Below are 15,730 nucleotides of genomic sequence, written 5' to 3' on the forward strand. Positions count from 1 at the left end.
TACCCTCTAAATCAGAATTTTATTTTTACTATAACTATATGTAAGTTCCCCAGGCAAACTTATGTTAGATTTTTTAGTCTTCTTAAACATGTTACTAAATAATGGTTTATGATAATCGTCTGTCATTAAAAAATACATGAAATATATAGATAATCTAATTCTTTAATGTTAATTGATTACACGCTTGAACATAATTAGGAGCTGTATTTCTTTTGAACGCTAAGTCCTTTTATTGAATGAGAAGGAGTGTCAGCGTTTGGCTTAAATTGTATTACACAAAAATAACTTTTAAAAAATATGAAACAAAATATGGCGATTATTGTAATAAAATTGGAAAAATCTAGTTCGCAGAGTTATAATAAGGAAAACATCAATATAATGCGCCTAGTCATATATTAGAATTATGTTAATAGGACGTTTAGTTAAACGTTCGGGGCTGTTGATTATTTATCTAGTAGCAACAAAAAAATTAAATGTTCCTAAGACATCTTATTGATGTAATGTAATATTTGTTTAAAACCTAAGATATACATCCCTAGGATGTTAGCTAACATCTAATGTTTAGTGGACTATTATTAATAGTAAATAATAGGGTCAATTTAAACTTAGAGGAAAGGTATTTTTATTACTATTTTATATGATAATCAAGAAATAATATTAATTATACTACTAAAACGCACTATTATTACCAAGTATGAGTACTGAATTCACAAAACAACCAATTCAATTTACAAATGAATTTAAAAAGACAACTGTTAATAGGTTGTAAAATATCTTAAATTTTATGTGTTCAAGGAACATATGTATATTTTTTTGTTTATTAATCAATGTCTGTATCACACCTTAAAAAAATATAATGTGATAACAGCTGATTAGAACATTTCATTAATAATAATTTTATTTAGGCTGTGTCTGAAGACAAAAATGTCCGTGTTGTTAATTATAATCAGTTAAATATGACGTTAACACATTTTCGTTCTTGTTTTCAAATAAAATGAAGTTGATTTAAGTTTTATTTAATGGCTAATGATACCGAAATACTCCATCATTTATGGAATGGGAAGTTAGCAGTATGTTTCCAATTAAACGAACAAGAAATTCATGGGTTACAAAATCCTGAACCTATATATTTAATGGTGCCAAGGATGAGTTATTTTCCATTAGTATGTGATAAAGTAAGATATTTTCAAACTTACGATTTAACCACATTACCAATAATATTAAATTCTGAAAATTTATCATTATATTCAGGTCAAAAAACATTTTGTGAAACATATAGATCCTGAAAAACAAGAATTAGAAATGTGGTTGGAATATAATAATACTCCACTGAAATGGTATATAATAAAATATTGTTAAATAAAAGTAGCATGACACCATCTAATATTACGTGCTCGAATATTGTACTATAAAAAGTTATTAATAAATTACATGTCTTTTTTTAGGAATTATCCTATTGGTGTTCTCTATGATCTCTTTATTTTTAATGATAGGCCAGTCAACTTACCATGGCTAATAACAGTCCATTTTGATAATTTCCCTGAAGATCAGCTAATACGATGTTCTTGTAGGTAATTACAAAATAATTTAATTTTTTTTGCTGAATTTAAGAACAACCTAACTCAAGTCATATAGGTTGGAGTTTACTAGAGGTGGTCTAAATATGGCTATTATTGAATAAAGGAAATCAATTTATAGAGTTAAAGAAAAAAATAGTTTTCCATGATTAACTTTAAACTATTTTTATCTCCATGTTACATTATTTTTGTTTAAAATTACAAATTGTCTATCTTACATTTCAATCATGAAATATAGCCTGTTAAACTTAAGTTTACTAGTATTTAGCGCTGTCCCATTGCTAAAAACATGAGGGGTTGAAAAAAATAATTCCTGCTAAATATATTTTTAATATTATCGAGTAGAAGGGTGTGATTTCCTAATAGCACAGCCCTGTTAGTTTTCTATATCAACAGTCAGTATTAATAATTAGATCAAATTAATATTTTCATAAAATTCTTTATAGAGAAGTTATTGAGTCAAATTTCATGTCTTGTTTGAAAGAAGCTGATACATTGAAACATAAAAGTCAAATTTTTTCAACAATGCAAAAACATCAACATAATCAACTGTGGAATGGATTAATAAATGGTAATAATATAATACTATTATAAAAATACTTCTCATTTTAATATAATTATAATATTTAATTTAAAAGATATAAGTAAAAAATTTACTTATATCTTATATCTTACTTAAATATCTATATATCTTATATTTAAATTTTTTGCTCGTTTTTCACATTTAAAATGTTTCAACTTACAATTAAAGTTCAATTATTTAGCTTAATAACAATATTATAAATTTATATTTTTTTAAAAAGATTTTATTAATACTATTTTTTGAAAATAGATAAGTTTGATCAGTTTTGGTCAGAAAATAAAAAGCTAATGGAGCCAACTGATGGTGCATGCTTCAAACATATACCCATACACTTTTACCATGCTGGTTCATTAGTCATGATGCAGTCATTGGTTAAACCACTTACAGAAGATGGAAATTATTTGACATTAAATGAACTTGTTCAAACTATTTATCCATTATTAGAAAAATGTAATTTTATATTATTAATTATTAAATTTCAATAATCTAATTAGGGCTGGCCAAAGGGTTTTTACCTTCCAGGAATAAAATGTAATACCTCCTAAAATTTTTAATCCATAATTTTATATTGGATTAAAATACAGGAAAATGCAGCACCTTAAACCAATTCTGATTCAAAAATATATTTATATTAATTTAAACATTTTGTATGTTTATATATAGATAATATTTTTACACATGGAATATGTATACCAAGTAATACACCAGTTCAATGGATGAGTGAACACATGAGTTATTTGGATAATTTCCTTCATTTAATTATAGTTTGATTTTGGTGGTTTACCAAGAAATGAATAATTTCAGGAAATTTTTTCAATTGTCATAGGTTATATTTATAATATATACAATCAAATATTTTATGTATATTCATAATATATAAATATTGGTTATACAATTATTTTTTTAACTAGTTAATACCAGGAATATAACGACCTTTTTTTATTGCTTTCTTTTTGATTTTTTCTTTTTTATCTTGTTTTCTTTTTAATAAATTATTTGTGCGTTTGTCTTGTTTTTCTTTTTTATTTTTTTCTAATAATTGTGCCCTTTCATCCCATTTTGTTTTGCTAATTTTTTTTTGTCTTTCTTTTCTTGCAACAGTTTTTTTTAAAAGTTCAACATTATCTTTAACTTTAGCACCTTCAGCTTTTGCTAAAACATTAGTCCATGCTTCTTGTGTTTTTAATTGATGAGCTTTATCAGCTTCACCTGATTTTTCTAATTCTTTATATAATTGTTGTTTAGATTTTAATACCTTCAAGGCATCTTTAGTGTTTGTATTAGTTTTTGTAGATATTCCTGTTTTTTCTCCAAGAAAATCTACTTTGTTAAAAATTAATTTAGCTTTGCCATTTACAATTGGATTTTTTTCTTCTGTCTTTTTTTCATTTTGGATCAAATATTTTTCTTTTTTAAACTTTTCATTTATCTTTTTCTTTCTTTTAATTTTATTTTGAAGTTTATTTTTGATGATTTTACCTCTGTAAGTGTATTTTTTTTCTAAAAAATAAAAAATATAATGGATAACATTTCTAAGAATATAAAATTGTATAAATACCTCGAATAGCAGCTAAACGTGTATGAAGTTCATCCAAACTTTGAGCTCTGTTTATTGCATCACTAGCTAGAATTGGTTCTAACAATAAAAAAACAAACAATGGTTATGTTACTAAAACAAAAGTATAAAATTGAAATGAAAAGTTATTATGATTGATAATAAATTATTTAGTAATTTAAAAGTTTAAAAGATTTATATTTACTTTTTCTTTTTTCATTACATTCACTTTCTTCAGAATCTAAAAAATATAGTAAGTAATTTATCTTATTATAAAATTAAATAAATAAATATTGTTAAAAATGAATATAAATGATAGTATCTTATGAAAACAAATATGCATATAGATATTTAAATTATTTTGAAGATATTTTACTTTGACTAGTTTCTTAATACAGTAAACTAAACAATATATTTTAACTGGATTGGGTTCATGTCTTACTTTTTGAAAGTTCTAAGCATATACGAGTAGCACAGAGAGGGAAACGATTTTGGGTAACTATGGAATTTATTGACAACAAAAGTGATTAAATTATGATACAAAAACTCAAATATTAACTTTAATAACATAATTTCTATTTAAATTTACTTTTAAAAAAAATCGCCAAAATAATGTTTAGCTGAACTATATGTTCATCTAAACATTTCATACAAGGTTGAATATATAAATTATACTCAAGACGATTAATTTAATTTATTGACTTCATTTTTTAATAAAAAATACTTAAATAAAATAATTATAAATATGTATTATTATATTATGTATTCAATATCAATAAAAAGTTATCTGGTTTTAGTAAATATTTTATATGTTTAAATTAAATTGGTTAAGTAGTTTGATATGGTTGAAAGATAAATATGTCAAATTTATGTAAATTTATAATATATTTAAGTATATTTGGAGTAATATGTTTACTTTAAAATATAACTATAAGGGAAATAAAATACAGAATTAAATAGATATCTAAAAACATTTTTTAAGCAAATATGTGTTTAAATTCAATTTTTTTAATTATATTGGATAAAGTTCATTTAATTATTGGAACAATGTGATGGTTCATGTCTTTTACCTGAATCTTCAACACGTAGAGGTAGTTTCACTTGGCTTAATACAGTACTTACGAAATCAAATTCTTTATTGAATAAGTCTTTAATATTGTTTTGTTTTTTCGAAGTCATTATAATATGCATTTGAAAAATGAAAGAGACAAAGAAAAACAACTTGCTTCAATAAAGAACAAATATTTTCAATATTATACACATTAAACTAAATTACAAATATTATTAAGGCACATTTTCAACTACTTCATGTGGAGAATTATCAATGTTAGAATGTACACTATCTCCATATGTTGCCAACCTAATTATCACGTGTTTTGAACCATGTACTTATCAAAATTATAATTTAATATAATATAATCATAGATCTTATAAATGTGATAAGGACATTCGTATTTGTGTTTTCGCGGTCCTGAACTGATATGAAATTGAGGCCGTTTGTTACATTTTAATTGTGATAAGCGCCTAAGATACTGTTTTAGCTTCGATGCAAAGCTGAGAAGGTATTAATTTTACTATGTGTTTTTTTTGTCTATTCATATCTGTACCTACTGTTACAGACACAAAACTTAACTTTAAACTTTTATCTTTTCCTCATGGTTGCTACCAATCTGAAAAAATATAATAAACTAGTTGGGGAAATTATAAAAATGTCAGATATTTTAATGATAATTAAAATTTTATTATACTTTTAAAATAATTAGACCTGTTTTAGCTTTGATGTGAAGCTGAGAAGGTATTAATTTGATTATGTGTTTTTCTTTTTGTTAATGTGTCTGTTACCACTTTTTCTCAGCTCTCACTGAACCAATTTCTTTCAACAATACATCAAAAGATCACAAATCGTATCTAGTCGAAGACATAAAAATTGAAAAAAATTTTCATCGTAAATGGGTTAATGTCCAAAAAAATTACAAACTTAAAAATCTCTAATTTTCGATATCTTTTCCATTTTTTAACTTAAATCTATCATTAATTTTTTAAAAATAACCAAATCAATATAATTTTTTTTTATAGATACGTGAGGTATTTACCTATCATTTGGTATGTATTTTTTTATAAATCTGTCCCTTTATCAGCCCACAGTGGGGGATTCAAAATGACTTAACTTTTGAAAGTGTTCCAGAAACTGACACTTTTATATATATCTTAAATTAAAGCTATTGTAATATACTTAATCATGGAAAAAAAAATGTTGGACTATTTTGTCTTCACGGTGAAAATGACTACCAAATGCTATTTTTGTGTGAAAATTCTCGATTTTGTATTTTAAATTTTTAACTTTATTATGCTATTATTTTTTGAAAAATTTATGGATCAATAAAATTTTTTCATGAGAAGTAGTATTTAAATACATCTTTCATTCGACATACTTTTTTTTAAACCATTTCCCTATATAGGGAGGGGGTTCAAATCTGAAAAATGCATATGGAAAGTAGAACTTTTTGAACTTAACTTTTGAAATTGTTCCGGAAAGTCTAACACTTTTATATATATCTAAAATTAAATCTAATGTAATATACTTTATTATGGAAAAAAAATAATTTCGTACTTTATTTTGTCTTCACGGTAAAAACAGACATCAAAATTAAAAAAAAAATATGCCACGTCCCCACTGTGCTGGGTTTTTTTTTTAATTTTGTAATAAGATATAATGTTTATATAGAGTACGTGTATATAGTGTATACTGTAGGTATACATTAAATTGTTTATGCATTTTACAAAAATATTACTTGCTTTTATATTACATAGAGATAATTATGTCAAAATTAATTCAATAACTTTTATTGGAGCACACATAAATACAGTAATTTGCAATGTTCTTGGTGCTATGTTAACTAATGAATGTATGTTTAGCAGCCCAAATTTTAAGTCAGAGTGTTGCTGATTTTCTGAAATATTTATCAACAATTCATAGCACTTTTAAAAATACCTTAGCTACTACAGAATTTTGTACTATAGGTCAGTTAATGAATGAAGGAGTAATTTTGGCGAATAGCAGAAAAAATTCCCAACCAAATTTTTTTTTTTAAAAAGTTGAATTAAGATATGTATATTGACATACTAAAAGTCCTCATTGATTGGAATTGAGATTTTTTTTTACAGCCTCGCAAAAGTTAAAAAATATGAGCTTTTTTAATTTTCTCAAAAAATATCTAACTTTCAAAAAAAAGATTCGTACAAAAGTTGTTTAAAAGGCAATTTTAAACAAAAATGGTATTTTATATCTTTTCATTTAAACAAATATTTTTCGAGTTACATTACATTTAATATGAGTGCTAAAATTTATTTTCCATTTTTTTCATTTTACGATTACTTTTTATCATGTTATACTTACATTAGACACAATGTACAATACCCGCGTATTTAATACCCATGCATTCATTGTATATACAGGGTGTTCAATAAGTCAGGAAACGGGTTTTGTAACAATGAGAACAATAGAAACCCGTTTCCTGACTTACTGAACACTGTATATATATATTATATTAAATATATAACTATTTAAGGTCACGGGTATTTAAATGCCCGGGTATACACGGATATTTTTACTACACGGACTTTAACCCTGTCATAGAAAAAAACACGAGTACCCGTGTAGTTCATTACACGTGTAATCGTGACCTCTAGTCTTTTACACTCTATTACAGATTACATAATTAGATTTTATATAATCTGCATCTGAATACTAATTATGTTTATTATAATTACACTGCAATAAAAATTATTTTTTGGACATATTGTTAAAAATATTTTCCTGTGTTTTTTCATTACTGCAATTTTTAATTATTTTTTGTGAAAAAAAAATTATATATTTTAGTACATGTCATTAATACTCGATTAGACTTATTATACAGGGTGTTATTAGTGATGAGAAATATCGAATAACTATCGAACTATTCGAATAGTAAAAATATTCGATAGTTACACAATATATTCGAATAGTATAGAAAATATTTGATAGTTTATGCTAAAAATAAAATATTCAGTGGTATAAACACAATTCGAATAGTTAATCGATAGTTTAAAATATGTCAAAATATCCATCACTAATTTCTTTTATTATTAATTGTATCCTATTTATAATCGTAGTAACCTGAATAAACAGTTTTAAACAATCCTATTTAGATCGTTTGTGTTATTTAAACAGCAAAACTATAAATCTGACTATAATTTTACATAAGACCAATATTTTAGAAAATTTAACTTTACATATTTTTTTTACGAAACATTTTGTTGTAAAATTATTATTTCGAAAATTAAGAATGATTTATATTCAAAAAATAAATTTATTATTTTATTTTTTTGAGCAAGTAAAAATAATTTTAGAAAATTTTTGTAAATACCATTTTAGAAGAAAATATTAAAATCTATAATTTATATTCTATACATTGTTACGCTAAGTGGTTTAGTTTTCAAAACAATAATCAAAACCGTAAGTTATCAAAACCAAATTTTACACAAATAACTGTCAAATAATACAAAACAAAATTGGCGGGTATGGAGATCGATCAATGAAAGTTAATAAAATAAGAGCCACTCTAAATATATACTTGCGACTCACCTTAGTTTAATGCTTCAGTGGTATAATTTTTAATTTTAAAATTAAGAAAATTAAATAAAAATCATTAAGACCCAGAAGAATTTCAAATTTTTAAGTTATAAGTTTCAGTGTATTTATTGTTGGTAAAGAAAGTGTTTTCTTTATAAAAAAATTATAAGCTTTTGAATTCACAAAATAAATAGTTAAAGAAGATTGATTCATTTCTTTGCTATATGAATAGTCCCCATTGTCTATCTTTTTGCATTAAATGTGATCTAATTACAATTATGTTTGGAGATTAACATTTATATTGTTCATAATTTAAAAACAAACCGCACAAAAAAACTGGTTGGGTTAAAATTAACAATAAATAAATAAATTTTAAATATATAATGGGTACATCAATAACACAAAGATGAAACGGAACTGAAAAGCTTTAGTAAATTTGAAAAACTTTCATGAATTAAAAAACATTCCAAGTGAACCCTATCTTACGTACTAATACTGCATTAGTACGTAAGATAATATAATCTATGGAATAGATAAGATAAAAATTTATCGCGAGCAAAAAAACAATAAAGGTACATGATGGATAGGTTGCTAACCACTATGGCAGCTGGGAGCCTGTGACTGCTATAGTGACATGCAATCTATGAAGTTTTATGGATTGTTATAGCAAATTAGAGAATTATCGTTTTCTACTATACGATAGTTATTGTACGAATGGTAATGCTAGATAGTGAAATTTATGTGATTACAGACATAATAACAAACAAAAAGTCATTAATGCATAATTATAAAACAATATTTTTCATACTATATTTCCTATAAGTGGCAATATTAATCATAGGAGATTTTGGTATGTTTACATTTTTGAAAATTACGTGATCTGAACAGAAAGTTCATCATCTGGTTTTTCTTAGGGAGTGCGTCCAGGTTTTGTAATATAGTAAATACACAAGAATGTAAAATAAAATAAAATAAATTATTTTATTTTAAATTATAATTTAGTTAAAAAAAAGTATCTTTGTTTCAGAGATTTTTATATAAAATTTATTTAAAAATTAGAGTTTATTTATTTGTTTGTTTTAATTTAACAAATTCTAGTTACATTATACAAATATTTTTTAGTACTATATATGGAAAATGAGAGACCAATTCAAATTTTAGGGGATTTCTTTTAAACACAAATAATTTGATGGAAGTTTACATACGACCAGAATAATATTATACTTAAACAATTATTTTATTTTATTTGCTTTAATATAATTTTCTATTAATTAATAGTATTGGCAAAACTCATACTTTTTTAAGTTAATTTTTTTATTAATTAACTTATTTTAAATACAAAGAAATTGTTATTTATACTACAAGATATTTATTTGTTATTAAATTTATTGTTAATACAAGAATTAATCATGTTAGTTATTACTTGATAGCTTAAATATTAAATAAAATTAAAAACTTTATGCTTCTCTTGAAAATTTAGTTTTTTGACTTAGTGTCTTTTTCCAATTTAATAATCATGAATAAAACAAACAAATTGATGATTAAACTGTCAAATTCACAGATCAGTCAATCAGTAGTTTTGTCTGTAAGGTATCATGTTTATGTGTGTAAATTAGTAATTTGATTCTGTAGCATGAGCTATATAGGTTTTTCTGTTCAATTTTGGCACAAGCAATAGCTTTTAAAAAATAACATTAAACATATAATTAAAGTATAAAACACAATTATCAATTTTTCATTTTAATTACAAATAAAACCTTAATTTTTAACAAAAAAATTCTAAAATATAATTACAACAACAATTAAAATATTGTTAGGATGGTCATTTAATTATAATTATATACAAAGATTTAGTTTTATATAAAATTAAGTATTTAGGACACAAAAACTCAGTCAAACATTTTTACATGTATATAAATTAAGTAACTGGACAATTTTAAAATTAAACTCACAGCCGTTGTTTAACCTAATAGATTAAAAAGTAGATATTACATCATAATGATTATAATAAAATAGGTCTGGGGTAAAGTAACAGAAGTTGATGTTATTTTTCAATTTTCCATAAAGTGCAACTAAATTTTAATAATTTTTTTTTTTACATTTCTCCTAAAATAAAATTATTAATTCCATAGATTTCTAAAAAAATTATATAAATATATTTTAATAGATATGCTAGGATAGAGTTCAAAATTTCTTTATGTTGAACATGTTTTATTGTTAAATAGATATCATTAATTCATATATAGGGGATATGGAATTTATGAATAAATTATAAAATGTAATAGAACTATTTTTTAAGTAAGGAATGGTTAATGTTTAATTTAAAAAGATCACAAATTTTCATATTAAATGTATCAAATATCAATTTTAAAAATTGGTATATCAACTATTAGAATTCTTTCATATCTATAGTTAAAATTCTATATGCTTTTTTAAAATTTTTTTAATGTATAGATATTATAATAAGTATTGTAATTTACTAACATTAAAAATAACTAGGTTATTTTTAAAAAAAACAATGGAAATAAAATTTTAATTTTATAAATATTGTTACTTAAATTGCATTTATGCAATTTGAATATCTTTGGATCTATAATTAAATAAAACACTTATTTAATTAGACTATTACTTTTTTTTTTTATAATATATATAATTTTCTTAATTCTAAGAGGGCCTCTAGTTGCATCTATGATGAATTGAAAAAATTAATGAAATATAAATAAAAAAAAGTAGAATTAAAAAGCATAGTAATCAAATATTTTTGTACTATTTTATATGTACTTGTATATATATATATACACACACTCCTTAATGATTATAATTATATGAAAAAATCATCTTAATAATTGAATCATAATATAATCACTCCAAATATAACTTCTACGGTATATTTAATCATTGTTTAACAATTACATATATTTTTAATATTATTTAATTGAAGTGAAAGTAACAGTAATGTTATATATTATTATCAAAATATATTTTTTCTCAACATCGAAACCATTTTGTTTTTGTGCAAATATTAATAAAATCTTAATATTTATTACATAAAAAAAATAATAATAATAATTTAATTATCTGTTGAATCATCCGTTTTAACAACCTTGATATATTAATATTAATTAATTATAATTTATATTCAAACATAAAAAAATTAAAAACTTTAGATATAGTTAGGGATTTAGTGTACCAAGTAATGTTTACACCACTAAAATTACTAATAATAATAGGGTAATTCATAGTAAGATTAACAAAACTTAAGTTTTAAATATCAGAGTAAAATTTGATCGTTTTACTGTAATAACATATTATCTGCTAGTTTAATTAACACATTAATTTCAATTAAAAAATGAATACTTTATTATTGACTAATAATGACTAGAATATATAAAGACTTATAAGGTAATAATGTGTACTTATGAGGTACTAACATGTTTAAACTTATTGACACAACTCATAAGAGTAATTGAGAATCAGTCATAGTAGTGAATCTACATTAATATTATTTGCTATAATTATTGTTAATGAAAATTAATATAATTTTATGATTTAATACATCAATTAAATAATTTTATTAAATTTTAATGACTAATAAATTTTAATTGCTTTAGTAAAATTTCAATAAATAAAAATTAAAACTTAAAAAAAAAATTTGATTAAGTTTATTTGAAGCTGAAACTTAAGTTTTTTTAGAATGCGTTCCTAAATGAATATTTAGAATGCAAGATGGTTATGACTTAATTTTTTTTATTAAACAATAGCACTTATAAAAAAATTCAGATAGTTATATATATTTTTCAAACAAGAAAAAAAATTAGAAAACAAATTTTCTGTGAATGTTTTTTTTTTACAGAAGTGCTTTCAACAACTAGGAGTTAAATATTTTATTTTAGATTCTATATAATTAAGTTACGTTTAAGAAAAATTAGATTTTTCTTTTATTTAATTGACATATAGAAGCTAAATGATATGGATGTTTTAAATTATATTTTGACATATGTGAATGTTAATGTGAATGATTGTAAATGCAATCTTTTTTTTTTTATTGGATTTTTATTCAAAGTTATTTATAGTAGTAACTTTATATTGTAGAGAAAACAAGATAACTTTTAAATTTCAATGAAAAAGTCTGTTTAACAAAGTACATTGTAATCTGTAAAGAGCTATAAAAGCTATCTATTTAAGTTATATATTCAAATGTATATATTATTTATTAGTTTAATTTACAGATTTTTTTTTTTTTTAATAGTCGAGTAACAATTTTACTTTGTAAAATCATTTTTTAAATTGAAGAATTGAAATTAATACTGAAGGAAGTACATAAAAGTATATTTGACTTATTTACTTTTCTTAAATTTTTAAACCTTGATATATTATGTTGAACATTTATTGGCATCATTGGGAAAGACTAAGGGACCTTAGCCCTTCAAAATTTTGTCTCAGCTTCTCAATAATAATGGAAACCACATGCATATTTATATAATAATACATTTTTCATGGGAAGAAAAATACTAAACTTCCCATAAATTTTCATAAATATTTATGCTATCTTGTTGATATTTGTTGAACTATTAGCTTTATTCACAACATATATTTTTGGATAGGTACTTAAACAAATTTTGATTTTTGGTAAATTAACAAGTAACTAATACCAATTCTTCAATTATAAATCACTTTTAAATTACTGTATGATATGTAACTAATTAACAGACAATATGAAACTATAATATTATTGAAATTATAAGATAATAAGTGACTTTATTTATTTATTATCCATTGCATTCACTGTATTGACTATACTTAAAACAATATTTAAGATATTAAGAACAGCAAGACTTACACTTTCTTGTGTTGACATTTAGTATAGTTCAATTATATTAATTCAGTATGAAATGCATATTGTTCTTGATCAAATTGGATAATTGAATTAGAACCTTGTGTCAGTGTATTATGTAAGAAATTTGATTGATTTTTTAAATAAGATTTAGGAGAATTTTGAACTCTGGCTTGTTCCCATTTCACTAACATTGCTTGTGTTCGATGCATTTTTTCTAATTGTAGTTCTTCAATAGATTGAATATAATCAGATCCCTATAATTAAAATCAAGTTAAAAATTATACTATTTTACATTAAATACAAGTGTTTAAAATATTATTAAGTGATAGTAAAATATAAGAAGAGTTACTAATATTAGTAAAAAGTGATTGCAGAATAAACTTAGACTGGTACCACATAAATGTGAAAGGGTTTGTAAACGATCCAAAAAATCTAGGCGACTCTCTGGAAGACATAGTAAAAATAACTTAAGTATTACAACACACAATAGGATATAAATAAATGCAGACAAAGTAAATTTAATAAAACAATTAAATTAAATGAAGGCAGGTACTATAAATACACTACCTTACTAAAAAGTCAGAGTTTCAGTATTTATGTGTTTTAGTAAACACAAAACATGATTGATCCTGTGAAATAGGAGTGAGAATAATAAAGGCAGTTTATTTAATTGCTTAAGTTTTTTAAGTCAAAACTTATATTAAACTGAACAAAGTCACAATTGTGTACATCAATAGTAATGATGATACTCATATATAGTTGTAAAGTATGGACTATTACAAATGTTACAATAAGAAAATTGAAGATGTTTGAAAATAAATTTTGAAGAAGAATTTTTGAAGTCAGTGGTGTAGAAAGTCTAATTATGAAGTTTAAGAGGAATTGAAAATAAGAACAATATATAAGTTTATAAGAAGACAAAAAATAGTATGGCTAGGACATGTAATGTGACAGAGTAAAGATGAGGCAAGTAGATTTGTACTGCATAGAAGCCAGAAGACAAAAAACCAAGGGGTCACCCTGGGAAGAGGTGGACTGATTATGTAGAAAAAGATTTGGAAGACTTTGGAGTACAGAATTTGAGAAAGTATAAAAATCGAGACAAGTAGAATGATTTGTTAATGCTGGCAAAAACTCTTGGAGAGTAGTAGAATCTGAAAGAAAAAGAAGCATGTCAGAATTATGTTACTTAGAATATGAAATGTAAAATTTATGAGACAGTCTTAATGTATTTTTCTCTTCCTAATCTGGTTTTCAGTCAAATGTAATTTTTTTCTAAAAGGTCAAACAATATGCAAAAAAAATATTATTCATAACTTAATTTAAGCTGATAAAATATTATCAATTTAATACTTAATATTACAGTTATCAAATGTGTTACAATTATATATATATTAATTGATGGCTTTCTTCAATTTCAATTGTGATCAAAATATTTATCTTACCATTTCTATTTTTTCATCCAACATTTTGAAAAAATTAAGCTGGCTAGTAGATAATTGTCTACAAAAATCAAAATATAAAAGTTATATAAAAATATTTAAAAACAAAATTTAGAGTAAAAAATAAAAGTAAGATTAGCTATAAAATGTAAATTAAGAATTAATAATTAAATAAAATAATAATAAATATGTATTATAAAATATTATAGATTTTTTGTACTTGTTCATTTGTATCATTTAAATAGCTCTATATTTCATAAAATTAAATGAAATAATAATACTTACGAATTAATAAATAAGGAAGTAGAATTCTGTATACCAGATATTCTTTGTTGTAAAGGACTACTATCTTCAAATTCAGATATTCCACACAAATTATTTATAGAAGGTGTACTTGTCAACTGTATTTGTTCTATATTTTGATTTTCATACATACTTCCATCGCTTTTTTCTTCATCTTAAACATAAATAATTCTTTATTAAATCATTCAGTAGTTTTTTTTCTAAAAATATTTTTACTAAAATTTAAATAATTAAATAAAATTAAAAATATTAAATAATGTTAAAAAATACCTGAATCTTTAGACTTATTTTTTTTCTTCTTGGTCTTTTTTAAGTATGATAGTCCAAAATGGCTTGGGCTACAGCCCATACTATACAAAGGTAATCAGTAAAATACTAACATCACATTTCATATAGACTAATTTTGATGCATTGATATTGATCATTGTGAATAGAGCCATAAAAATTGTTTGGTAACTTAAAATTGAAGAAATATTCATAAGACAATAATCTTGAGATATTCATTATACTTTATAAAAAACATATATGCATTAGATTCATAAGTGTATTAACAAGTTATTATTAACAAAAGGAAAAAAATTGTTCATTATAATTTAAATTAACTAAATAAATAATTTACTAGAATCCTTAAATATAGCGAACAATGTTTTAATAGAATTTATATCTATGAGACTTAAATTATTAATATTATATTTAAAGTATTTATAACATTTTAAATAATACATAGATCACTGAAAATATTAAATAAAATATGATACGACAGACACTATTTATAATCAGTGCGTGCTTAGGTGTGACCCAAAATGATAGTATTTTTTGAA

At 23.0% G+C, this 15,730-nt stretch overlaps 3 protein-coding genes across 3 annotated transcripts; 1 reads left to right on the forward strand and 2 right to left on the reverse strand.

The window, feature by feature from the left end:
• Positions 1–875: 875 nt before the first annotated feature.
• Positions 876–3,273, forward strand: LOC126895758 (autophagy protein 5). The gene is made up of 6 exons (XM_050667962.1): positions 876–1,175; positions 1,252–1,337; positions 1,446–1,571; positions 2,024–2,148; positions 2,410–2,610; positions 2,824–3,273. Exons 1-6 carry the CDS (start codon positions 1,020–1,022, stop codon positions 2,928–2,930), a joined length of 801 nt encoding a protein of 266 aa, XP_050523919.1. The 5' UTR covers positions 876–1,019; the 3' UTR covers positions 2,931–3,273.
• On the reverse strand, positions 3,004–5,042 carry LOC126895757 (surfeit locus protein 6 homolog). The gene is made up of 4 exons (XM_050667961.1): positions 4,786–5,042; positions 3,921–3,956; positions 3,719–3,796; positions 3,004–3,660 (listed from the first exon to the last, which is right to left on the reverse strand). The coding sequence occupies exons 1-4, from the start codon at positions 4,904–4,906 to the stop codon at positions 3,068–3,070; spliced, it is 828 nt and encodes a 275-aa protein (XP_050523918.1). The 5' UTR covers positions 4,907–5,042; the 3' UTR covers positions 3,004–3,067.
• An 8,041-nt stretch (positions 5,043–13,083) lies between these two features.
• Positions 13,084–15,517, reverse strand: LOC126895759 (uncharacterized). Its single transcript, XM_050667964.1, has 4 exons — positions 15,180–15,517; positions 14,892–15,063; positions 14,610–14,667; positions 13,084–13,418 (listed from the first exon to the last, which is right to left on the reverse strand). Exons 1-4 carry the CDS (start codon positions 15,256–15,258, stop codon positions 13,200–13,202), a joined length of 528 nt encoding a protein of 175 aa, XP_050523921.1. The 5' UTR covers positions 15,259–15,517; the 3' UTR covers positions 13,084–13,199.
• Positions 15,518–15,730: the final 213 nt, after the last annotated feature.

Source organism: Daktulosphaira vitifoliae, unplaced genomic scaffold (assembly GCF_025091365.1).
Source record: "Daktulosphaira vitifoliae isolate Bord-2020 unplaced genomic scaffold, ASM2509136v1 Scaffold_1, whole genome shotgun sequence".
In the NCBI taxonomy this organism is placed as follows: domain Eukaryota; kingdom Metazoa; phylum Arthropoda; class Insecta; order Hemiptera; family Phylloxeridae; genus Daktulosphaira; species Daktulosphaira vitifoliae.

Excerpts from the sequence above, each read along its gene's own strand:
- LOC126895758 (XM_050667962.1), top strand. The coding sequence starts at position 1,020 with ATGGCTAATGATACCGAAATACTCCATCATTTATGGAATGGGAAGTTA. Across the intron at positions 1,338-1,445 it reads AATAATACTCCACTGAAATG|GAATTATCCTATTGGTGTTC; the intron begins GTATATAATAAA and ends GTCTTTTTTTAG. Across the intron at positions 2,611-2,823 it reads TTATCCATTATTAGAAAAAT|ATAATATTTTTACACATGGA; the intron begins GTAATTTTATAT and ends GTTTATATATAG.
- LOC126895757 (XM_050667961.1), bottom strand. The coding sequence starts at position 4,906 with ATGCATATTATAATGACTTCGAAAAAACAAAACAATATTAAAGACTTA. Across the intron at positions 3,957-4,785 it reads TCTACGTGTTGAAGATTCAG|ATTCTGAAGAAAGTGAATGT; the intron begins GTAAAAGACATG and ends TATATTTTTTAG. Across the intron at positions 3,797-3,920 it reads ATGTAATGAAAAAAGAAAAA|AACCAATTCTAGCTAGTGAT; the intron begins GTAAATATAAAT and ends TTTTATTGTTAG.
- LOC126895759 (XM_050667964.1), bottom strand. The coding sequence starts at position 15,258 with ATGGGCTGTAGCCCAAGCCATTTTGGACTATCATACTTAAAAAAGACC. Across the intron at positions 15,064-15,179 it reads AAATAAGTCTAAAGATTCAG|ATGAAGAAAAAAGCGATGGA; the intron begins GTATTTTTTAAC and ends TTTATGTTTAAG. Across the intron at positions 13,419-14,609 it reads TGGATGAAAAAATAGAAATG|GGATCTGATTATATTCAATC; the intron begins GTAAGATAAATA and ends TTTTAATTATAG.